At 40.4% G+C, this 26443-nt stretch overlaps 1 protein-coding gene across 1 annotated transcript in view; it reads right to left on the bottom strand.

The window, feature by feature from the left end:
• The window catches only part of Pmfbp1 (polyamine modulated factor 1 binding protein 1), a 44639-nt gene extending 21965 nt beyond the window's left edge, over positions 1-22674 (bottom strand). Inside the window, exons 1-5 of the mRNA XM_013012673.1 lie at positions 22624-22674; positions 16728-16883; positions 5174-5422; positions 2362-2583; positions 780-950 (exon numbers count right to left, since the gene is read on the bottom strand). Of these exons, the coding sequence (XP_012868127.1) occupies positions 780-950; positions 2362-2583; positions 5174-5422; positions 16728-16883; positions 22624-22674 (849 nt within the window). The remainder of the gene's footprint in view (positions 1-779; positions 951-2361; positions 2584-5173; positions 5423-16727; positions 16884-22623) is intronic.
• Positions 22675-26443: the final 3769 nt, after the last annotated feature.

Raw genomic sequence — 26443 nt, 5'->3', positions numbered from 1 at the left:
CCCAATTAACCACTCAAAACCCCAGAAGCAACGCTGAGGCTCAAGTGGTAGAGCGCTAGCCATGAGCACAAAGAGGCTGAAGGACAGTGTAGAAGCTCTGAGGTTCAAGCCCCACAACTGACAAAAAAAAAGTTAGATCACACTATACATGGGATTCTGCAATTTACTGTCAACACATGCCACAAACTTCCTTGCATGCAGCTCTAACACATCTACTTCACCCATTTTATTGACAGCATATTATCCTATAATATAGATATTTTAAAAGCATTTCTCTCTTCATTTTGTTATTTATTAACCTGTGAATGGGCACTTAAGTTGTTGTGTGAGTGGTTTAAAGTTATTTATTTATTTATTTTAAGAATCTAAAAATTAAGCCTGTGCCAGTGGCTCATGCCTATAATCCTAGTTACTCAGGAGGCTGAGATCTGAGGATCGTGGTTCATAGCCAGCCCGGGCAGGAAAGTCTCTGAGACTCTCATCTCCAACAAACCACCAGAAAACCAGAAGTGGTGCTGTGGCTCAAGTGGTAGAGTGCTAGCCTTGAGCGCCCAAGCCCCCCCCCCCAGTAACCTCCCTCCCCCACCCCCCACCTCCGGTGCCAAAAAAAATCTGGAAATTAATAAAAACAGGAGAGATGCATTTGACAGAGGATGTGAACCAAAGGTGGTGCAGGTCTTGGTGAAAAGATTAATTTAGATGATACTCTTTCCTTTGTTTCTTCCATATGGCTTATTGAGGATTTTTTTCAGACAAATGTTCTAGAATGAGGCACTTACCAAAGCATTGCTGCAGGCCAGCTTATTTCGAAGCTCCTGGACTAGGTCATCCTGTTCAGAGACCTTTTGCCAGACTTCAGACAGTCGTTTCAGGGTCTCCTGATGCTCTGGAGACATGCAGGGAGAAGGGCAGACCCGCACCTTTGAGTGATCACCTTTGTTCTCAGGATCCTGGGGTATTTAAAAATAATGAGTTGGGCTGGGTGCTGGTGGCTCACCCCTATAATCCTAATTTCTCAGGAGACTTAGATCTGAGAATTGTGGTTCAAAGCCAGCCCAGGCAGGAAAGTCCATGAGACTCTTATCTCCAATAAACTACTCAGAAAACAATCAGAAGTGATGCTGTAGCTTATGTGGTAGCGTACTAGCCCTGAGCAAAGATGAAACTCAAGGACAGCAGCCAGGCCCTGAGCTCAAGTCCTAAGACTGGCACACACACATAAAAGTGAATTGGTTTTGCCGGGTACCAGTGTCTCATGCCTGTAATCCTAGCTATTCAGGAAGCTGAGATCTGAGGATCAGGGTTCAAAGCCAGCTTGGGCAGGAAAGTCTGTGAGACTCTAATCTCCAATAAACCACTAGAAAACAGGAAGTGGCGGTGTAGCTCAAACGGTAGAGTATTTGCCTTGAGCTGAAGAGCTGAGGGACAGTGTCCAAGCCCAGAGCTCAAGCCCCATGACTGATTAAAAAAAAAAAAAACAGAAGGAAAAAAAGCGAATTGGTTTCATTTCTTATTTGTGAGTCAGCAACAGAATTCCGTAAGCATAGAAAATCTCTAAGTACATGTTTATATATGGGAGGTATAGATTCCGTAACATAAAGAAAAAACAGTTCTCCAAGAACTATGCTTTTTTTTGTCTTTTTGATAATTGTTCCTTAGATATCTGAAATCATCCATGAAGGTTATTATCCTCTCATTAGTCTGTACTAATAACAGGGCGAAGTTACACACAAGGTTAAAAAAGAAGTATAGAGAGTTCTGGTATAGATTGTAGATCCTGTTCCCATTAAACTTGTCTCCCTAACTGGGCTTTTCAGGCAAAGTTAGAAATAGTTCATGTTCACTGAGCATGAAAGCTGCCCATGAGCGGGCTGCAGAAAGGTCAGCCAGCAATCTAAACGTGGTCACAAATCATATTCATGTAAATAATTTAGTATATTAGCAGACAGAGAATACAACAGTTAAGAAACTGTTTAGGTTCTAATACTTTCTTAACACTGTAGGAATAAAAAAGGACTGATTTAAAAGCAATAGAAGAAAAATTCCTTGAAGGAAAAAATATAAAATTTCATATTAAAAGTCATATATCAATATATGATATCTATCTACCTACCTACCTACCTACCTACCTACCTACCTACCTACCTACCTACCTACCTACCTACCTACCTATCAATCTATCTAATGTGAAAACTAGCAATTTAAAAACCACGGTCTGCAAAATTCAAGGGCAAGGGATGACATTTGCCTGGAGTTTTGGGTTTCCGGTGAAAGAGGCTAGGACCATGAATGGGACACAGCTGCGTGTACGTCTGCTTGCTGGAACTCGTGATCTGAGGAGTCCGAACACCGAAATCCTACCTGACTGACAATCCCATTGAGCTCGCCCTCCAGCATCTTCACCTGGCACTCCAGTAACTCGATGTTGCTCAGGGAAGTCTGGTATTTATCCCTGTAGAGATTTAAGCTTCTTTCTAGGGAGACAATCTTGTCCCCGGCCAAGGCAAGTTGCTTGTGTGCCAGAAGGAGCTTCTCCCCTGTATCCACGTTATGATTTCCCATTTCTTCCTCATAGAGGATTACCTGTTAGTGCAGGAACAAAAGCTCACTGAGCCTATGCAAGCATCAAATGAGGAATGGATATGGTTCTGAGACTCCAATCACGGCAGTTTTCTATCTAAACTAGAAACCCAGACGTATGGAATAGGGACAGCATAGATTTAAAAGCTGTGGTAAGTAATATCAAGATGGGAATGAATAGGAATAAAGATCATCCTATTTGCAGGTTAAGTTCTTTAAAGGAAGAGATCTTTCTATGTTCCATCCTGTCCAACATTTGGAAGGAACTCAGTAAATACTAGTTGAGTCACAGGAATGGATTTGTATTGCTCCATTTTTAAGGGTTTGAAATTTCAGTATCCATTCTTTTCCATACATTCTCTAGAGATCTAATTTGGAAAATGTACAGACCCTCATGCACACAGTTCCCTGTCAGCAAAGTTTCCAAGAGAGAGTGGGAGAGCATGACCCAAAGTTCCTCTGAGATTTGTAGGATCCTTATTTAGATTCCTTTTCTTCCTTATCAAGTAATGAGCTGCCCAATGGTCATGAGCATGTATACAAATGAGACATAGTCTCACCTCTCAAAGACTTCAAAATACTCACAACTTGGGGAGATAATATAAAACTGGCTCTGTTAAGTTTCGCAGCTCAAATTGCATGTGTTAAAGGGGTTGATAGTTCTAATAGCACATATTCCATTAGTTAGGCTAATTATACTTGCTGCCTAATATTTGAGCTTCTTCTCAGGAAAGGGCCATTTAGTTTAAGGTGTTTGTTAGAAAAGAAGAAGAGAGGGGTATTTTAAATTCATGTCTGTAACAGAAGCTGTCAGTGGCCTACTCACATCCAATTGGAATTCAGTATTTGCACACCAGGCTCCTTCCGATAGCTCTTTCTCTGAGAGCTTTTCTTATTCAGAGGGCCAAGACAGTGGCGGTTGAAAGTGTTGGTGAGTACCCTCAGAAGCGGCCCTCAACTTATAACTGGGTTGATAGAGTGGGTTAATTTAGAGGCATGTTCTATTGTAGTATCTCCCAGAGCTCCCAGGGGTTACAGCAAGTAACTTGCTCCATAGTGATTGCTTCACTGACTTCCTGCTCCTCTTTGATCATCACTCTAGTGCTTTCTGGAATCATCTCCTGAGTGAACTACCTATTTGGATTTGTATGTGCACCCCAGGGGGCTTGCTGTTGGCCTACCTTAGGCAGAAGTTTGATGCTTCTGTGTAAATTTGTATGTATTTCCCGCCCCCCCCCCAGCTCCTTAATTACAGAACCTTGACTTGATTGGGTGCAGGAGTATACCTCCCCAAAAGCCGCATTCCCATGCTTCCTGGGAACTAGCTGGAGCCATGTCACTAATAATGGACAACAGCATGAAAAGTGTCCTAGAAAGGAAGCAGTATGCCTTTATCTGGAGTATGTGGAACAAGGATAGGATGGTTGGAGCTCTAGCAGCCACCTTAGGTAGACTGAGAATGGAATCCTTGAGTGGCTGTGATGGTGTGGCCAAAGGGTAGGATGTAATACATGATGGAAACTGCAGTTGCCCTGATCACTGCTTATATGACATAGAAACAAATGGCTAATTATTATTCCAATTAATTCAGGATTGCTTTACCTAGGTGGGACTCTTGTTTACGCTAAAACCAGCCAGTTTTAATGTAGCTTTATACTAGCTTTATTAAACCATGGCTTATGCTCACAGGTGTTGGTTGGCCCAGCTTATATTGCAATAAGATAACCTTTCTTTGATCTTTTCCACTCAGTCTTTTACAGCAAATTATTTGTAGGTCATAATATTCCAACTAAAAAAATATTTTCTAAGACTCATTATAAAGACCCTGGAGTTAGTCCTTAAGCAACAGCACTGTCAAAAAGAGTCCTTGGAATTTACTTTAAAATCAGAAGGAAGAAAAAAAAAGCCTTCTGATATGAGTTTGTCTGTCCCACTACTTAGAACCATTTTTTTTTTTTTTTGCATTAGTGTCTGTACTGCTTAGCTGGCTTTAGTTCTGTAGCTGTCGGTCTTTGGAATTTATTTGGGATTCTACAGGGCTGCTTCCCTTTGGTTTAAAAAAATTGCCTTAGAGCATGAATATAGATGAATGCCCAGAATATACTTAAACTAAGGCTATAGGATCTAAAACTCCAGTCTGAAAAGATGATCCAGCATTCTCAGTGACTGACTCAGTGTCTGGCTATCTTATCAACTGTGCAGGTGCAGAAATTTATATATCATCAAAACCTGATTGTTCTAGTGGACCTTACACTTAGAAAAAAAGAATCCTCAGAGGCCTAGAGTCTTTTGCATTTAAATTGCAATGGGGATAGGATGGTGAAGATAGACACATACACACACACACACACAAATGTGTATGCACACCCCCCCTACATGACCCATATGCATGAATATTAGAACTCTCACCCAGTGATGTCATTCTGTTTAGTTTCTTTCTTGTCAGCTTCAAAAGGTACAAGAATGAAAAAAGAAAAGTTTTCAAAACCTTCTCAAGGTGTTGAAATGTTCTATGAGGACATGTTTGCCTCTTAGGTCTGGCCTGATTTGGCACAATGGCACCTGGACATTTCAATCTTTAATCTAGCCATACCTCATCCTCTTTCAGTTTGCAGTGATGGTGGAGAAGAACCAGGTCAGAAGTCTGCTTTTCCAGGATGGATTGGTACTGCAGGAGAGAACAATAAGAAGTCTGCAACTCCTCTGTGCGAAACTCCAGTTCTTGCTGCAGAGCCAGAAGTTTCTTCTTCAGTTGCTGGAGTTGTCTCAGATGACACTGTTTAGTAGACCCAAATTCTATCTGGGTATCTCTGAATGTTGACACCTTTACTTGCTTCTTGTTCTACAACACAGCACATACAGAAAGGCTTTAGTGTGTCACCAAGGATGAAGTTGATCTTTGACTTTTTTCATTTGTTCAATCATTTATGTCCACCAATTCACCCTTTTGTCATCCACAGATAACTTAGTAAATGTTTCTTTCTATTCCTAGGAAATGTATCACCATCCTATTCTGTAAGAAACTACAAAAAAGGTTCTTCCCTATCAGAAGCTTATGGTTTGTGGTCAGAATTAAAAAATCATACATGTAAAGGATCTGGAGACTCACAAATAGCATGCTTATAGTTTGCTTTCACATGTGAAAATGACACAATTGACTTGGAAGGAAAGGGGGTAGGAGCTACTGAGAGAATCCAGGCTAGAAAAGATGGTGGTGGGGAACAAGATGGTAACAGTAAAGAGAGGAAGTAGTTGGATTCTAGATATATTGAGTCCTGTTAACCTATTTGATGTCACATGGGGAGAAATTATGGCCATGAAAAGACAAGATTGGGGGAAATTATGGTCATGCAAAGACAAATTATGGTCAGGTCAAGGGTTTGACTTGATGAGTAACTGGAGAGATGGAGTTTTAGTGAGATCACGCTGAGACACAAAAGAGGAAATCTTAGTAAGAGTGAGAGGTGGTAGCATAGATAAGGAAAAGAAGGCCCAGCCCAGCTGTGGACACTGCTGTGTATAGACGAAATGTCTCAAGAGCCTAAAATCTCTTGTCTGAGCAGGCAAGCTGGGGACTTAGGGAAACAGTTATAACTCCCCTCCACCCCCTGAATGTCCTTTGATAGGGTTAATTCAGAAGGGTTTTTAGTGAAACAAATATGTAATAAAATCCCTATCACTTTAGTCAAAATCTTTTTTCTCTTGGCTCTGTTAAAGGGGAATCAATCAATCTGTAAGGACTAAGAGGTTGTCTTCCTGGTATTTCTAGTGATCCAGTGTGACTTCTGATTGGGCACTTCTTCCCTGTAGCTAGACAGGCATGATACAGCTGAAAACAGCTTGTGGTATCCTCCTTCCTATATTTCCTTTGCTTCTCCTTTCCAGCTCCCCGTTTTTCTCTTCATTCTCGAAAGGAATGAGAAATGCATTTTTTCAATTGTTTAAAAGAAGTCAAATTCTCCTCCTTGTACCTGGTATGTTATCTAGACTTTGATGTGCTCAGAGTTACTCTTTGGCTCTCAAATTTCCTGTGGGTAAACCATATCTTTTCCTAAAGACAATTAGGTGGGTATAAAGCTGAGCAGCTTGGCAGTGACACTAATGAATGAGTAATTTCCCATCTTCAGAGGTCCTGTTGAATCTTCTGGATTTAATTTTGGTCTGAGGTAGCACAATGGACACGTCACAATGATGAGAATTTTCTCAACTCTTCCAGCACAGGATAGATATAGTACTTGACCTGATGTGCTTGATTATAAGTATTGATTAGATCTATAGAGGGACTAGAACTCTCAGACAGGAATTTTAAAGATGATTAAAGATTATTATACATAAATACCTATGGGTTTGGAGGAATCAAAATTCAAAAACTTGGAGAAGTTCCTAAGCTCATTTGAGATGTATTAAATTTTTATTTGTCTTTATGAATTTAAATATTTTTATTTCTAAATGAATATAAAAGAATGTCAAGCTATAGATTAAACCCATATTCTCTATATATCACACACATACATATGCCAAAGAACAATTTCATGAAGCTACTAATGTATTTCCTTTTCCTTCTTCCTTCTAAAAACTTGCCGTTTTTCTAGTGGAGACATAGATATTATATTCTTCTTCAACTTTCTTCTTTTTTGGGGGGGATGAGTCCTTGGGCTCGAACTCAATGCCTAGGCCCTTGTTCCTGAGCTTTTATGCTCAAAGCTAGCACTCTACTGTGTAATCTACAGCTTCACTTAAAGTTGTGTGTGTGTGTGTGTGTAATTGGAGATAAGAATCTCACAGACTTTCCTGCCTAGGTTGGCTTTGAACTGCAATCCTCAGATCTCAGTTGCTCGAGTAGCTAGGATTATAGGCATGAGCCATCAGCGCCTGGCTCTTCAACTTTTAAGCTGAGATCTGGAGAAAGTGAGGGAGTGATCTTTATGGAGGTAAGATTAGATACTGGGGTTTGACCTCAGGACCTTACTCTTGTAGTACATGTGCTTTACTACCTTGAACCACATACCAAGAGCCTTTTGTGTTAGTTAGTATTATTATTTTTAGGTAGGAGCATGTGTCTTTTACCTGGACTGGCCTCGAACCACTTCTTCTTACACTTCCTGTGTAACTGGGATGACAGGTGTGTGCCATGGTGCCTAGCTTTTCATATTATTTATTTTAATGAGATGGGGTCTGGCTTGCTTTTTTTTTTTTTTTTTGTTCCAGGCTGGCTTGGATCCATGGTCATTCAGATCTCTGCTTCCTGAGTACCTGGCAGGCACCACTAATGCCTGACAGACTAGTTCTTAAGGTGACTATCCAGAGTTGAATGTGATTCTGGAGTCATCTCCTCTGCCAGTTTCTCGGCTATCTTGGCAGCACCAGATGCCCAAAAGGTGGAGAGCAATGGCTGCTAATAGGAACTTGTTCCCATATTTAGTCAACCTTTCAGCCCTACTTGTGGTCAAAGAGATTATAGCTATTGCTCCTTCCTTGCCTATGTGGCCACTTGATCACAGAAGGAAATTAATTAGCTTGGCACGATTTGCCTTTTGAAAAGTCACATTGGTTTCCACCCAATACTTTGTGCTTTTCAAGTTGATGCTAATTGATTGATGTTAAGTTCTATATTTTCCCTGATATTGAAGTTAAGCTGACAGGTCTATAATTACCAGGATTGTCCTTTTTCCCTTTTTAAAAAGATGAGCACTTCATTTACCCTTTTGGAGTCTACAGGGACTTTCTTTATCCTCTTGAGTTCTCAAAAATAATCGCTAGGAGCTATGTAATAACACCTGCCAATTCTTTAAGTACTCTTAGAAGAATGTCATCGGGCCCTGCTGATTTGCCTAAAGCCAGCTTTTCAAAATACCATTTAACCATTTTATTTCCTATTCAAATTCATATTCTCTTCTGTCATAGGTTGGCATTCTGATAAAGGGAGCCCTGATTATTTTTTTCATTAGGGAATTGATTGTTATTATAAAGGTGATGTACAGGAGGGTTACAGTTACGTGAGCTAGGTAAAGAGTACATTTCTTTTTGGACAATGCCCACCCCTTCTCTCACGCTCTCCTAGCTTTCCCCTCCCATCCTACCCACATGCTATATAGTTCATTTTCAACATAGTGTCTAGTGAGCTGCATTTGTTCACCCTTTGTCGCTCCATTTCTGTGCCCCCACTTGCCATCCTAAAGACAGATAAATGAACAAACATGCCAAAAAGAAAAGGAAACAAGGGGCTGGGAAGGTGGCTCAGTGGTAGAGTGCTTGCTTTGCATGCCTGAGGCCCTGGGTTCGATTCTTCAGCACCACATAAGCAGAAAAAGCCGGAAGTGGCGCTGTGGCTCAAGTGGTAGAGGGCTAGCCTTGAGCTGAAGAGCTGAGGGACAGCGCCCAGGCCCAGAATTCAAGCCCCACGACCGGACCCCCCCCCAAAAAAGAAAAGGAAACAAAAACAGCAACGAAGAGAAAACCTCTTGTTTCTGTTTCCTGGAGTTCATTTAGATAAATGTTATTTTATATGATCTGATGCACATAGGCATTGTGCCTTTGTGTTCCTCTCGTATGAATATCGTCCTTTGGTCTCATCATGTGTGAATGCCATCCTGTATAATTTATTATGTCTCAGTGAATTTTAGATCTAGCTTCTTCACATAAAAGAAAACATGCCCTGTTTGTGTCTCTGAGCTGGGCTTACCTCACTTAAAATGATTTGTTCTGGTTCCATCCATCTCCCTGCAAATGACATAATCTTATTCTCTCTCCCCTCTCTCTCCCCCTCTCTCTTTTGGTGCTGGTTCTACGGCTTGAACTCAGGGTCTGGACTCTATCTCTGATCTTCTTTTGCTCAAGGCTAGCATGCTACCACTTGAGCCACAGCACCCCTTCCAGCCTTTTCTGTTTATGTGGTACTGAGGAATTGAACCCAGGGCTTCATGAATGCTACCACTTCGAGTGCTACTCTATCACTAAGCCACAATCCTACCCCCCTGGCTTTTAAAAAAAGTTTTAGTGGGGATATGAGTCTCACAGACTTCCTTGTCTGGGATGTCTCTGAATCATCATCTTCAGATCTCAGCCTTCTGAGTAGCTAGGATTGATTGCATGTGTAAGTCATGGGCATTTGGTTAAATTTTTATTGGCAGTGCTAGGATTTGAACTCAGGGCCTCATGGGCTGGTACTCTACTACTCAAGCTATATACACTTGGAGCCCTTCTTTCTAATGGCTGTATACAATTCCAATGTGTATAGATACCACATTGTTTTGATTCACTCATGTCTTGTAGGGCATCTGGGCTGTTTCCATACTTTGCTATTGTGAATAGTGCAGCAATAAACACTTACATGCAAGTCTCTTTATGGTATCCTGGCTTGTGATGTTCTGGGTAGATGCCCAGGAGTGGTATGGCTGGATCATAAGGAAGTTATATGTTTAGTTTTTTTTTTTTTTGTCGGTTGTGGGGCCTGAACTCTGGGCCTGGGCGCTGTTCCTCAGCTCTTCAGCTCAAGGATAGCGCTCTACCACTTGAGCCACAGTGCCACGTCCAGCTTTTTCTGCTTATGTGGTGCTGAGGAATCGAACCCAGGGCCTCATGCATGCAAGGCAAGCACTCTGCCACTGAGCCACCTTCCCCACCCATATGTTTAGTTTTTTGAGGAACCTCTAGACTGCTTTGCAGAGTGATTGTACTAGCTTATATTTCCAACAGTGCAGAAAGGTTCCTTTCCCCCCACATCCCCACCAATATTTGTTGATCGAATCGATGATGTTGGCCTATCTAACAGGGGTGAGATGGAATCTCAGAGTTGTTTTGATTTGCATTTCTTTTATGGCTAGGGATGATGAGCATATTCTCATGTGTTTCTTTGTCATTCTATCTCTTCTTCTGACAAGTCTCGCCTTAGCTCTTTTGCCCAGTTAGTGACTCAAGCTTTGGGAGGGGTTAGTTTCTCTCTCTCTCTCTCTCTTTTCTTTCTTTTTTTCTTTGCCAGTCCTGGGATTTGAAATTCATGGGCCTGCGCACTGTCCCTGAGCTGCTTTTGCTCTACCACTTGAGCCATAGCGCCACTTCCAGCTTTTTCTGTTTATGTGGCTCTGAGGAATCGAACCCAGGGCTTCATGCATGCTAGGCAAGCACTCTACCACTAAACCACATTCCCAGCCTTCCTTGTATATTTTATTAGGCCCTTGTCAGATATATTGCTGATAAAGATATTCTCCCAGTTTGTGGGCTATCTTTCTAGTTCAGTAACTATGTCCTTTGTTGTGCCATACCTTTTAATTTTGATATAGTCCCATTTGTCAAGTCTCTTGTATCTGCTGTATCCCTGGAACTCTTTTCAAAAAAGTTTCTGCCTATGCTTATGAGTTCTATTTTTTTCCTACTCCCTATTGCAGTAATCTCACAGTTTCAGATCTGACATTGAGGTCTTTGAGTTGATATCAACGCATGGTGACAAACAAGAATCCACTTTTTGTTTTCTATATATGGATGCTCAGTTTTCCCAGTATCAACGATTGAAGATGCTGCCATTTTCTCCCTATGTATCTTTGGCTCTCTTATCAAATATCAGATAACTAAGTATATGGTTTTATTTCTGGGTCTTCTAGTCTGTTTCATTGATCTTCGGAGACCAATATTAAGCACTGTGGCAATATTAAGCACTGTCCCTCAGCTCTTCAGCTCACAGCTAGCACTCTACCACTTAAGCTACAGTGCCACTTCCATTTTTCTGGTGGTTTATTGGAGATAAGAATTTTATGGGCTTTCCTGCCTGGGCTGGCTTTGAACCATGATCCTCAGATCTCAGCCTCCTGGGTAGCTAGGATTACAGGCATGAGCCACTGGCACCCAGCCGGTGTTTTGTTTTTATTATTATTATTATTTTTGTTATTATAGCTCTGTAGTGGAGCTCAAGGTCTGGGATATGTGATACCACCAGTATTGCTTTTTTTTTTAAAGTCTAGAATTGCTTTGGCTATTTGTTGTTCCCTAGGGATTTTTGGATTGTTTTCTCTATCTTGGTAAATTCCATTGGGATTTTGATGCATTAAATTTGTAGATAATTTTTGGCAGTATGTCTATTCTCACAATATTAATTCTACCTATCCATGAACACAGGAAGTCTTTCCATTTCCTGATGGTGTCTTTGATTTCTTTAAATTTTTTTAATCATTTTCATTATAAAGGTCTTTTGCTTCATTGGTTATGCTTATTTTTTTGAAGCTGTTGAAAATGGAGTTGTTTTCCTGATTTCCCTCTCTGCTTTTGCACTGTTGACATACAGAAAGGCTACTAATTTTTGTGGGTTTATTTTCTGCCTTGCTGCTTTACCATAGTTAGTGATTGGCTCTAGGAACTTGGGGATGGAGTCTTTTAGGTCCTTTAGATATAAGGTCATGTCATCTGCAAGTAGGGATAATTTGATTTCTTTCTCTATGTAAATCCTTTTTATGTCTTTTTCTTGCCTTATTGCTTTAGCTAGGAATTCCACTATATTTAAGAGGAGTGGGGAGAATGGACATTCTTGCCTTGTTCCTAATTTTAGAGGAAATGGTCTTAGTTTTTCACTGTTCAGTATGGTGTTGGCTGTTGGTCTGTTTTATTTAGCCTTTATTATTTTGAAGTATGTATTTCTTCTATTCCTACCATCTCCAGAGCTTATAGTATGAATGGAGGTTGAATTTTGTTGTTCTGCATCTATTGAGATGATCATGTGGCTCTTGTCTTTGGCTCTGTTAATGTGATATATTACATTTGTTGATTTACATATGTTAAACCAGCTTTGCATCTCTGGGATAAACCCACTTGAACATAATGATTTTTTTTATTAGTTGATGAGTTCTGTTGATTAGTATTTTTTAAAAGAGCTTTGTGTCTGTGTTCCTCAGAGAGATTGGTCTATAAGTTCTCTTTTTCCCACTGGATCCCTATCTGGTTTTAGGATGAAGTTGATCCTGGCTTCATAAAATGAGTTTGGAATTGATCCTTATAGTTCATGGAAAAGTTTGAGGAGTATGGGTGTTGGCTCAACTTTACAAGTCATACAGAATTCAGCTGTGAATCCATCAGGAACTGGACTTTTTCTTATTGGAAGACTCCTGATTATTTCCTCAATCTTATTGCATGTCATAGGCCTGTTTAAGTGGTTTATATCTTCTTGGGTCAGCATAGGCAGTTTATAGGTCTCTAGGACTTTATCCATTTCTATTAGATTTTCCATCTTATCTGAGTATAGATTTTGAAAGCAGTCCTTCATAATCTTTTGAATTTTTTGGATGTTTGTTGTAATATTTCCTTTGGCATTTCTAATTTTGTTGATTTGAGTCTCTTCTTTTTTCATCAATATAACTAGTGGTCTATCAATTTTATTGACCTTTTTCAAAGAACCAGCTTTTCGTTTCGTTGATTTTATGTCTCTATTGATTTAGTTGATTTTTTTTTTGTTTTTTGGTCCGGTTGTGGGGCTTGAACTCAGGGCTTGGGGCTGTCCCTCAGCTCTTCAGCTCAAGGTTAGCGCTCTACCACTTGAGCCACAGCGCCACTTCCGGCTTTTTTCTTTTTGCTTATGTGGTGCTGGGGAATCGAACCCAGGGCCTCAGGCATGCAAGGCAAGCGCTCTACCACTGAGCCACTTTCCCAGCCCTGATTTAGTTGATTTTATGTATAGTTTTCTTAGTCTCTCATTGATTTCTGCTCTAATCTTTACTATCTCTGTCCAGTAGCTTTGAGTTTGGCTTGCTCCTGTTTTTCTAGCTGCTTTAGTTGCATCATGAGGTTAAATTCATGCTTTGTTTCTGTTTCCTTTATGTATGCACTTAGAGCTATGAACTTTCCTCTCAATACTGCTTCTAGGGTTCTGGTCTGATGTGTTTTTATTTTCATTGAATTGTAAGACATTCATGATTTCCTCCTTTATTTCTTCAGTGACCCATGTGTTGTTCAGCAGTATGTTATTCAGTCTCCCTGTATTTGAGAGTTTTCTGCAGTATGTTTTGCTGTTGAGAACTAGTTTAATTGCATTGTGATCAGATAGGATACAAGGAGTTATCTTGATCCTTTTGCATTTTCTCAGGCTTGTTGTGTATCCTAGGATATGGTGCATTTTGGAGAATGTTCCATGGGTTTCATTTGGGAATTTAAAATTTATCTTTTTTTCCCAATCATTGTCATGATCTTCTTTTGCTTTCTTTGATGAGTTAAATGACACATTTTCTTGGAACTCTAGGTTAGCTTCATCTCACTAGTTAAGTTTATCTGTTGCTTTTTTTCCTTTTTAATATCAGTTGTGGGGCTTGAACTGAGGGCCTGGCTGCGGTCCCTGAGCTTTTTTTGCACAAGGTTAGTGCTCTATCACTTTGAGCCATAGCACTACTTCCAGTCTTCTGGTGGTTAATTGTAGGTAAAAGTCTCATGGATTTTCCTGCCCTGGCTGGCTTTGATCCTCAGGTCTCAGCCGCCTGAATGTATCTGTTACTTCTTTTTATAAATTTCATTTCTTGTTCTTGTAATGGTAGAATATAGAACTAGGGGTTTAATTAACACTCATTTTCTTGGAATGCAAAGCTTAGTTGAAAAGCTATTCAGTATCCTTATACCTCTGACTGTGAATAGAACCTAGGAAAGGTCAGGTTGCTCAAGAAGGCCTTTTCTTTATTGATTTGATTATCATTTTATTATGGCATCTCTGTTGTTGCTTTCTCTTTTTACATTGGGACATTCAGTGTCTAGACAGGGCCAAGCCTTAGGTTTCTGAAGTGAGGTGCAAATTTTAAGAAGCAGTTAGTCTGAAGGCTAAGCATGTACAGGTTGGTACCTGAAGAATGAGCACCCATAAATTCTCTACCCTGAGCACCTCACTTTTTTCATCCCACTTGCTGCAATGTCACTGTGTTTTGGAGTGTAATGTTTTTAACTTTATAAGGTCATGGCATGTTCTTTCCTATTTCCTGCCTCCTCCATCTCTCCTTTTGTTACATATAACATCTGATGCAATATTTAACTTTCCCCTCATCACTGTGGTCCTGAATCATGACCTCTGCTCTATTTCTCCAGCTCTTTTTCAGATATATTAGTCGAAATTCCAAAAAGTCATGGGTTTTCTCTTTGTTCCTATATTACATTTCTTTCTAGAAGGCAAATCTTGAAGGGATTTTTCTGAGTACATGAATACAGGTCTACATGTAATTGTGTATTTGTATGCATAGTCTGCAATTTAAATTTTGTACTAAGTGCTAGGAAAAAAAAGAGCTTGTTTTAAAGCTTGTTTCAAGCTGTTAGACCTTCTTCTGGGCAATTAGAATAATAAAATGCAATTTAATACCTTTTTCCTTTCAAGTTGCCAGGTACATTTATAAGCCACATGGCTTTCCCTGGCTGGGGAATAAGTAAACTCATGATAGCTATGGTGAAAATATCCTAAAATGTTAATATTTAGAAGGAAGTAAATTATGATAATCTTCCTGAGATCCATTTAGGAATACCATGGATTTTTCTATATTCATAACTTCCTGAGAAAGGACAGCAATGCCTAGTAAGGTGAGGTAAGAGTACTTAGTAGCATTTTTAGGATCTTGCAGAGAACAAGATGTGGTTTCTATAGTGAGATGGTAAGTTCTGGCAGAACAGTGAAAGAACCCTGGTCCTTGACCACAAGAAACACAGTGGTTGCTTACACAGTAGCTAGGAGACTAAGTTGTGGGTTCAGCAAAGGCATGTGCAACTAGTATCTGCTTTATGTTTACACAGAACTTGTATCACTAAATGGAAATAAGGTTCCACCAGTAATGAGTCATTGGACACTCAAGTTTTCAGGAGTTGTGGGAAGATATATCCCAGTGGATTTTGTGCTTGTGCAGATAAATGTAAAAACTGGTTTTATTGCTGTCAAAGAGAGAGAGAGAGAGAGAGAGAGAGAGAGAGAGAGAGAGAGACAGAGAGACAGAGAGAGAGAGACAGAGACAGAGAGAGAGAGAGAGAGAGAGAGAGAGAGAGAGAGAGAAACCCAGGCTAACGTAAAATGGTCTCAATTGATATGTAGACTCTAGGTCAGCATTTGTTCAATTAACAGTGTCAAGATGGCGGCCATGCTAGGAGGTTTTACTGTTCAGGTGTGCATAGGCTAAGTATTACTGTGTGTCTTGCCTTGGGTACCCCAAAAGCTGGCCTTATAACAAAGAACTGAGTGTTGAACAGAAGTTTATGTGGTAGGTGATTATAGGAAACTCTACATTAAGCAGAGCTGGGAATTGGGACAAAAGAGGAAAGGAAGTGGATGAAAGGTGTGTTATCAAGCCAGTTTTCACTGTGGGGAACGGTGAGCCAGAGAAAATGAACGGTGAGCCAGAGAAAATAGTATGTCTTGAGTTAACTCAGGCTAAGGGGAAAAGGAAATAGGTAATTGAGTCAACTTGTTAGAGGCATTAATTCTCGGGTACCTCTGCTTGCCATATGATTGTGTTCTGGCCTTCAGAAGGATATCTCCTAGGTGATGAGATGCAGAGTTAGGTGGAATTAATGAGCACTGACTGCACTGATGAATGGTGATATATCAGAGTGGGAGAAGTGGCTTTTATTCACATGGGTTGGCTTTGAAGTTTTCTAAGGTTCCAATCAGGAGACAATACTCTCCTTATACCATTGTACTCTGGTATTTTCAGGGCTGTAAGCTAAAGTGTAAAAGGCCAGATAAGAAAAAGGCAGCATAGAGCCAGACCCTGGTGGCTCACACCTGTAATCCTAGGTACACAGGAGGCTGAGATCTGAGGATTATGATTGAAAGCCAGCCCAGGCAGGAAAGTCAACGAGACATCTCCAATTAACCACTGGAAAAGCAGAAATGGAGCTGTGGCTCAAAGTGGTAGAGCACTAGCCTTGGATAAAAAGGGCTCAGGGACAGCACTCAGACCCTGAGTTCAAGCCCTGCAACCAAAAAACAAAGAAAAGAAAAGGCAGTATCTCAGAAAGCTGATAAACTTGGAAATAGCTAGGTTAAAAAACCCAGAAGGAAGGATAATTTTTCTGTTAGTGTGTGTGTTTAGTTCTGAGTGCTTGCTAAGTAAGTACTATTGTGTGAACCATTTAAGAACTATCTGTTGTTCCTGCCCATGGATGCTCAAGTAGTCAAAGGAACAGAGTTGGCAGCAGTTGCCAATGCTTACGTGGTCATCGTTCATTATAGCCTCCTCCACACAGAGCTGGTTCTCTTGTAAGGTCTTCCCCTGTCTCTTGCAGACATCATGAAGATTCTTGATGTCAAGTTGAAGGCTTAAGAGCTTGCTGTTCAGGCCACTCACTTCTCTGTCTCTCTCCTGGACCTAGGCAGACAGAAAAATAAAAAGCATCAATGATAAACTATCAAGAACATGCTAACTTTCCTTCACTTAACAGGTTGACAGAGACTTTAAATTCTGGTGAAATTTGTCCATCAAGCCTTTGCTGCTATTACTCATCCTGTGTAACATTTATACAGTATCCATTTGCAAGGTGTCTAAGTGCTCTGACTTATTCAATTACTTATTTATATTAATTAATCTTTACCACAGTGCTGTGGATGCGGATGCATCAGACAATTCTGTTTCTGTGCCTAAAATAATTCCAGGTACCCAGTGAACTGTCTATAAATATTAATGGTTCTGCCACTGATGAAATGAACATATTGAGATGTGAAATGAACCTGTCAGGACTGTAGTAGGATTGGTGGTGGAGCCGATGTAGGATTCTGATGTCTCTTAACTTTCCCTTTTACCATTAACCAAAATCTTCCTCATCTATAAACCTAGTGGTTTTCCTTGTAGGGGTATACCAATGGGAACAAAAAATGAAAATTTTAGCTGATTAGGTAAGATATCTGTCTTTGATTGTGATTGAAAATGATAAGTGTTGCAAGGCTAAAATGGAAAGTATGGAAAGTGATGGAGCTCAAAATAGTGTGTGCAGTCTAGCAACATAGCATGGGCTAGGGTGGGGGCAGGAAGCAGAGCTGGTAAGATGGGGTGGGTGGGACTCCATCACCTCATGATTTCTGTGCTATGGATGCCCATAGTGTGAGGAGGAGTTAGGAGAAGTCCTCTGTGGACCTGTGCAGTGCTTCAAATTCTATCAGTGTGCTGCTTTTTCTCATATTTGTGATGCTAGGCATTACTACCTTGGACTTTTAGGCCTTGGATCTGACGCTGTTGAATGCATGTGAGGCGCCTGACTCCTTGGAAGTAGCTTCTTATGTGAGGAGTTGTCATTGATTAGAGAAACACGCCCAAGAGAAACTAGCAAGAAGAAAGGGGGAAAGAAGGAAAGGTGAGGGGAAAAGAAAGCAGGCAAAGGTATGATTTTCAGGCAAAGTCCAGTGGGTCATTCTAGTCTGATCCCACATGGAACTCTGGAGCCTATGTGATATGTGAGAATCAATCCTGATTGGCAGCAGTTAAAGCTGGGCTGTCAAACCTGACATCAACCAGTCAATGTGCTAGGGCTCTCCCTGAAATGTAAGTTCCCAAGGACATCCAGTTAAAACTGGACCCTAAAGGGTTCTACAGGCAAAGTGAGCTCAGAAGTCTAGGAATAATTCTTCTGAGAGAGAAAGCAGGATAAGGGCACAGAAGTGGCTCAGATCAGAGCTGTCTTAAGTCTGGTTAGCAGCAGGGTCAGGAAAGTGCATTCCACATTCTCCCCGTCCTTATAACCAGTGCTCACCTCCATTGCACATGGACTGGTCTGGCTTCTGAAATAGATGGGCTACATACCACACATTCCCAAGGGAACTGGAGACCTGATATGGACATCATAAATCAAGCCTTAGTGGACAGGTCAGTTTAAGAGACCTTTGTACAAGGCCAAGGGGGAGGAAGGTGGGCAGAGGACAACGTGAGAATCGGACACTGCAATGTCAGAGTATTCGGAATTGAGAAGGTTTCCCAGAAGTGCTGCTGTCTCAGCTGATTTATTCCTTCATTTCCATTTAGTACCTGGATTTTTTTTTTTACCACTTTACAGTTTAATTAGGTTAACGGCATGGCTCTGTCATTAAAAGAATTTCATTATCTCAAAACTCTCCCTCCTCCTCTCACTCCTGTCCCTCGTTCCTCACTTTCAGAAAAATAACAATGGATGTCAACTGCCCTAAGCATGTAATTACCATTAAGACAATTACCAGGGACTCTCTTAAGAGAATACTTGTAGTTTTTTTTTTAAACATGGAATGCAGACACTGTTTTCTAACTTGAAAATGAAATTCTCGACTTGATAAGCAGTCGCTACTTGATTTAATGCTTTGGAACTCTTTTCTCCTGATTACCACATCAGGGGGAGAGGGTACGAAGCCACACTAGAGAGGGAGACTCTTAGGGTCTCCTCCATTCTAGGTATAGAACCATTTTTCCCTCTTAGGCATCTATGAAAAAGTTGGTGACAGTGCCAAACTTGCCCAATGCTCTGCATTCTTGCTTTGATGCACAATATATGTGTCTTAAGGCAAAAAATCAGGTCACCAGATTGTCCCATAAGGGTTCTAGCGCTCTGTAGGCTAACAAAAGACCAATGACATACAACTTGAGCCTCTCTAAGTTAGCAGTTAAATGTTATCTTTCAGGGCTTGGAAAAAATTATATTAAGTGAAGTAAGCCAGGCCCAAAGAAACACAGGTCCCATGGTTTCCCTTATTTGCAATATCTAGTATATGTCTGAGTCAAGCAGAAAAGGTCAGATAAGGTGATGTTAGGGAAATGAACCCTAAGATATGTACTCAAATGTTTTTTTTTCTTTCATGCGATTGTTTCTAACACATTTATAAGATTATTCCTTTGTTGCTTTGTATGTCCCTCCCCCACGGTATAACCCCTGCTTTCACTGTTATTTGATGTCGGTATAATTTGTGGAGGGGAAGAGGAAAAACGAATCATTTAAATAGGGACAGAGGTGGACCCATTGCAACAATGAGATGTACAAGTCATTATATCGAAAACGAACTTTACAACTTAGGTCGGGGGTGGGCAGTGGGGAGGATTGGGTGTGGGCCCTGGGGGAGGATGGGAAGGGATGGGAAGGGGAAACAAAGGAGGAGGCTACAATGCTTGATAGGAAATGTACTCATCTTGCCCTTGTAATTGTAACCCCTCTATACAGTATTTTCACAATAAAAAAATAAAAAAAATGTTATCTTTCAGGTGAATAAAAATATCCCCTTTCTTTCAGATGACCTCTGAATAGAAGGCCTACTAACCCTGGTCTTTCTACCACAGGAATTCAGAATTAGATTTTACATGTAGATGCAAATTATGTCTATAATACTGGACTTTAGATCTTACCTAATTTGGACATTTAGCATTGGGTCAGAATCTCTCAGGAACATTTCTTTGTTCATAAAACAAGAGGGTGTATAATAAGCCATCTTTCTTTGAAGATTTTCTAAACCAGGTGAATAACAAATGTATTTGGCTTGGTCAAATAAAATTTTTTTTTGAAACCAAAACCTAACAAATCATTCTTAAAGACCAAATCATAAAAGGGTTTGAATGCGTGTGGATTGAAAGCACTTGAAGAACGTTAAGATGATTTCCATGAATCATATTTCATTTTTCACTTCAGGTGGTTAGAAGAAGATGCTGCACTCACCTCACCAACTCGAGAGAGATAAGTTTTCTCCTCCCCCGGGGTGCCAGTAAATCGAATTTCTTGCACAGATATTAGCTGTAAAGTATTTATAATTCTATGTACTTTATGAAGGCTAAATTCCAAGCGATGCCTTTCAAGTATTAATATGCAGCAGGAATAGATTTCATCTGACATTTCATCAATCATAGCTCTGTAACCAATCCTGGGTCATGAGATGAACTGAGAGTCATAATACTGACCCTCAGGCACTATCTGATCCTCTCCTGGATCTGAAGTCATTAGTGATAGCTGAAATCACAAGCCTCTCCACTGGCTAGTGAGTTTTCACTTAGACAAGCCATGTTCTCAGATACCTAGCTTTGGCTACTCTGCTTAGAAGCATGTGCATTATCAGGGTTACCTACCCACAGGCAAAATGATGAGTACAAACATCACGTTTTTCTGTTGTACTCATGATTATTATTGGAAAATAGGTAATTTACTGAGGTAAATTGTCTGTATTGATTAAATGGGTCTTTGGTCAAACAGCATGACTTCTCAAATATATATTTCAAAGGAGGCCTAGCAATCTGAAGGTCCTGAGTTCAATCCTTAGTACCACATACACACACAAAACTAAACAAAAACCAAAAAAGCTTGTTGTCTTTTGAAACTTGGGTGGTAGTTACCAGAGAAGGGGGTGGGGTCAATCATCTATGAATGTCATCACCTTTGGAGATTATTTGTCTGAGGATGAGGACAGATCTTCAACACAGAGTGAAAGAGTTGGAAATATGGCATTAGTGGTGCTTTCCCAGAGCATGAAGCTCTGGGTTTGATTCCTCAGTACCACATAAACAGAAAAAGCCAGAAGTGGCGCTGTGGCTCAAGTGGCAGAGTGCTAGCCTTGAGCAAAAGAAGTTTAGGGACAGTGTCCAGGCACTGAATTCAAGCCCCAGGACTGACAAAAGCAAAGAAACCAATAGTGAAACATTACTTTTAACAATAGATATCCATTTATGCTGCTTTAGAAACAATAGATATCCATTTTGAAAGGGGCTGGGAATATGGCTCAGTGGTAGAGTGCTTGCCTAGCATGCATGAAGCCCTGGGCTTGATTTCTCAGTACCACATACACAGAAAAAGCTTGAAGTGTCACTGTGGCTCAAGTGGTAGAGCACTAGCCTTGAGCAAAAGAAGCTCAGGGACAGTGCCCAGGCCCTGAGTTTAATTAAGCCCTAGGACTGGCAAAGAACAAATCAACTCCCCCAAAACAACAAAAAGCAGCAAAAAATAAAAAAGCAGCAAGCCTTAAAACCTAGTGTGATTTCAGAAATTTTTACATTTTGTCAACTAATAAGGTTGACAGTTCCCTATTTCACACATTCCTACTAATATTGCTATCAAGATTCCTGCATTTTTACATTTGCAGAAACACTCAAGTTGTTTGCACTACTTTCAATAGGAATTAATGGGTACTCATACAAGGTTTTGCCTATGAGCAAAAATGTTAAGTTCATCTGGTGAAGAATAAGAATGTTTTTTTTTTTTTTTGTTCTAAGTTCTGCAACCATTGGTGCATCGCTTAGGATGTATATGTTCCCCGGCAGAGAGAGGAGTTTATGGGCATATGGAATCTGTGCAATGTGGATTGCTTTTGTTGTCACTTGGGCAGTTGCCAGAAAGCTTTTTTTTTGGCCATCATTTGGCTTTGAAGGAATTCTTTCATTAGAAGATAAGCTCCATGAGAGAAAGGTCTTTGTCTATTTTATTCACTCCCAGCTCCTACAACAATGCTGACTGAGCACGTTGAAGGTGCTCAGTCAATTAAGTGAAAGAATGGCCATCTGGAAAATCTGTACTAGATCCTCATTCATTGTAGAACTGGCAGCAGTTCCTTCTGACTCCAGCAGTTCCAGTAGGAAGGAGTGGAAATGACTGTTTTAGAAGCCACTTACCTTTTGGGAGGAGGTCTTTCATTAAGCATATGTCACATAGGACAGCTCTATACTCACCAAGACAGACCTCTTCAATCTTTCTGGAACAGGCTAGAGAACACATATCTACAGTCTGGTCAAAATATTAGACAAACCAGAACACTCTATTTCTACATAATCCCACATAAGTAAGAACATTAGCAATGATAGAAAATATTTATTAAGTGCTTTTTTACACAAAGTGTTGTGCAATCCAGCAAGCCTTTGAAATAGGCACTCAACATTCCTGTTTTCTAGGTAAGGCAGCCTAGAGAGAGTAAGCGACATCCTCAGTATCATTCTGCCATTAGTATTGGACTCAGATCCACTGAAGCTTGAGTCTGGGCTCTTAAAGGCTATATTCCCCTGCCTATTTCTGTCCATGATATTTTATGATGGAATTTATATACAGAACTTTGAATCATGAAACTTGAAAAGGAGTTCCTCATAACAAAGGTTCAACTCTGTGTATGTAGAAAGTTAGGATCCTTACCTCATCTTTCAGTCCCTTGGCAGCTCTCAATTCTCCTTTAAGCTTTAGCATTTTGTGAGCTTTGTTATAAACCTGAAAAAGTCCAAGTGTTTAAGATGGAAAAAGCATAAATGAGTCCAGCCCTTTAAAAAACTTTCCCAGCTGGATCTGTGCCCTCAGCAGGAGGTTTGGAAAATTTTCCTAAACTGCTAGCAATACTGACTTTTCTTACCCATCTGTTTGTGTTTTCAAAAGTGTTAAAACACTCACTAGGGAAGCAGACCCATGGTTTTGCATCCTTTCCAAAAAACCACTGCTCTTTGGTTTCTGAATTCATCTATCTTGGGATCCGAAAGGTCTGAACTGAGCTTACTTTTTAAATTTCTAAGTATCCTGTAACTCAGATATAGTGAAATGCTGCGTACTTTTTAATGAACAAAACAGGACGTACGGGACCCAACTTCATACTCACACAACTCTTGAGGAGGTGTTATTGTCACCATCGGTTTACAAAGAAGAAAACCAAGGCTTAGGAAGGCGAAATGGCTTACCCAAGGTTACACAACATAGGCTGTTTTACCACTCTAGGAAGCTCTCCCATTTATTTGTAACTATTAACTTGAAATGTCTGATGATGTGAAGCATCAGCTTTCCATAAAGCTGGTGCTTATGAAGGTAGGATTCATATACAGTGCTGAGAATGATATAAAAAACTTCCAAGGACACCCAGGATTTTGTGTAAGTGTACGATGATGCATTTGAGGTCATAATGCACTGAACTTACTAAAATTATCTAATTCATTACGGTTTTAATTGTAACACGAGGGCAGATTTCCACCAAGGACTTACCTGCAGAATAGTTTCAAGAATGAGAAGCTATCAAAATGCTCATTCTTTGTAATGAACCACATCCCTCCCCCACTCCAATATAGGCCAAGAGGAGGAAAGAATGTTGTCGATCCATGGAATCTGGAATGTTTTAAGAAGTTGTGTTCAGATTTCACACATTGTGTACTCTCCCTGAAGTCTTCATGCATGGAGATGCATCATGGGACTGATGATGTTGTTCAGGCTTACCTGGAGGGAATAAGTTGGGTGATGTCTCAGTAACAGGCAAACCCCAAATGTTGGTGGCTTACAGCTATGAAGATTTCTTTTCACTCATACTACATGTCCCAGAGTCATCTAAGACTGTGCTCCATATTGTCCTTAGATGGTAGAACCTCTATTATATTGTACATTGCCCGTTGCTATGGCAGCAGGAAGAGAACTTGGTGAATGATCTCCTGCTTCTTAAAGCGGCAGCGAGGCACCTCACTTCTGTTCACATTTCATTGACCCAAACAAATAGCCATGCTTGGCTTTATCTCCCAAAGGCAGTATTGGTGAACATTATCTATGAATTCTACATCAGGCAAGTGAGACTGAAATAATGTGGTGGCAGTGTGAGGAGGGTTCACATTTGTAATTTTAGGTACTTGGGAGGCAAAGGTATGGAGGACTATACTTTGAGGCCAGCCAGGGGGCTGGAAGCGGGAGACTTCAGGAGACTACCATTAAAAGCTGGATGTAGTGGGCTGTCTGTCATCCCAGATATGTGGGAAGTGTGACTAGAAGGAAAAGGTCCAGGCTGGCCCTGTACACACTGGGCAAGACCTTGTTTCAAAAATAACCAAAGCAAAAGGGGCTGGCAAGTGTGGCTCAAGTGGCAGAGGCCCTGAGTTCAAATCCTATATCCTGAAGAGTGACTTTGGGGAATGCCTCATCTCTGTAAGTTTTCATTTCTGCCCTTAGAAATGAGGTGAATTACTTTTGAGATCTCTCCAACTGACTCAGAGTTATGCCATGATGGATATATTTCTTTAGTGAGAATTATAAACTCAGCCTGAAGCATCACACAAAAGTTATAATGGAAAAAATGTATCTTGAAGATGATATTTCTTTATAGGAAGAGCTCCTTGATCAGCACTAGGCGATTATTATTTGTTAATGCTGGTCCTGGGGTTTGAACTCAGAGCCTGGGCTCAGTCCCTGAGCTTCTGTGCTCAAAGCCAGTGCTCTAGCACTTGAGCTACAGCTCCACTTCTGGCTTCTTTTTTGGATGACTAATTGGAGGTAAGAGTCTCAAAGGCTTTCCTGTCCAAGCTAGCTTCAAATCATGATCCTCAGATCTCACTCTCCTCAGTAGCTAGGATTATAGGCATAATCCACCAGTACCCTATGATTTTTAAATAAAATCACCAGTAGGTGATTTTTAAACAAAACCTTATCACAATATAAAACAAGGATTTTTCTAGACTATCACTGCAAGGGCCAGGCATATTTCAAAGGAGAAGTAGAATGTATAGGTCTTAATATTTGTGTAAAAATACACTGGATTTTACTAAGTAAAACAAACCAGAGGAAAAAATATCTGAATTTTGTTCTGTGAAGGAGACAGAGGAATTCTGTGAGCTATTAGGTACAGGAGTGGATAATTTGGAAGTGCTTATGTGAAAAAGAAAAGAGGTCTGTATGATACATTTTTGATGCATTTGGCAGTAGTGTTTGCCAGATGAGTAGGAAAGAACGCTTAAGGGTGGCTGCAGGTTTTGTGAAATGATCCTGTAGTACATTCACAAGGCTCTCTGAGGTGTGCAGCTGGACAAGATTTTTGTACAAGGGAAAAACTCCTTCCGGAGGGAATGAGGTGCTTTACCAGATCCCTAGCTACTGATTCTCTGGGTCTTGGGCTTTGTTATTGTTGTTGTCTTTTCCCAAATCCTTACTCTTAAATCTTCCTGTCTCCCCTACATAATCTTTCTTCATGCCTCACCTCCTACATTTACCCAGGGAACTGCTTGTTTTCCTAAGTTTTCCATCTGTTTTCCAAAGAAGACCTTCTCTTGGTGACAGCTTTATTACCCCCCCCCCCCAAAAAAAAGAGTATAGTGCAATGCTTAGAACTTCTAGTGATGCTTTGTGCTTACCTTCAGCCTAACCTCAGAGCATCTTATACATATAAAGCAAACACTTATACATATAAAGCACGCACCTGGGTGACTAGTGTAGCTGGCAAGAAACTCAGGTAAAAGTTAACTACTTTTCTATTATTCAACCTTGTTATTGAGCTTCATTTCCATCATATAGCAAAAATCATATGCAATCTTCTTTCTAAGAAAGTGCTGCCATTTTCAGGTTGAAAACAAATCATTTTATCCTTCTCTCAAACTCTCTTAAGGTCTTTTGAGAGTATATGCAAGTTCCAGGATTAGGTTTTTCTCCAATACTTCGCCTCCTATCAAGGCATTAAGTGTTCTGAATCCCAGAGCTCTTAATTATTGAAATGAATCATTTCAACATGTTGTCTATTTCTATTTTTTTAAAAAAAATATGTGAACACTATAAATTGACCAAACCAGCTTTAAAAGAGAAAATCTCTAGACTTGGAAGAGGTGGTGGTGGTAGGAACAGATGATGCTGGAGATGTTTTTGCAGTGTAAAGTCTTCCATAGTGACAGGGAAGCAAAACCTAATGCCCAAAAGACTAACTGGGTTCTAGCCCAAGCTGAGGTCTGACATTTTTCTACAGAGAAAAATGGGGCCTGGAGAAGGGGGTCTTAGGATTTAATAGACTCAGTCTTAGGTGAAATTCTCTTCCTAGGTACCTCTTGGTACCTTTCACATGGGCTGTTGATTGCTTCTTCCAGTACGGATACTCGTATTTTCCTGAGAACTGGCATACTCATGTACTCATAGAAGGCTGAGTCTCAGTCTCTCTTGCAACTGGGTATGATTATGTCTATGTTTGGGTTATTGAAAAAGAATACTGCAGAGGACTTCTAGGAAATCTCTGAGAGGC

Source organism: Dipodomys ordii, unplaced genomic scaffold (genome assembly GCF_000151885.1).
Source record: "Dipodomys ordii isolate 6190 unplaced genomic scaffold, Dord_2.0 Scaffold18, whole genome shotgun sequence".
NCBI lineage: Eukaryota > Metazoa > Chordata > Mammalia > Rodentia > Heteromyidae > Dipodomys > Dipodomys ordii.
Note: the sequence above shows the minus strand (reverse complement) of the source record. Positions and strands in the feature narration are given on the sequence as shown.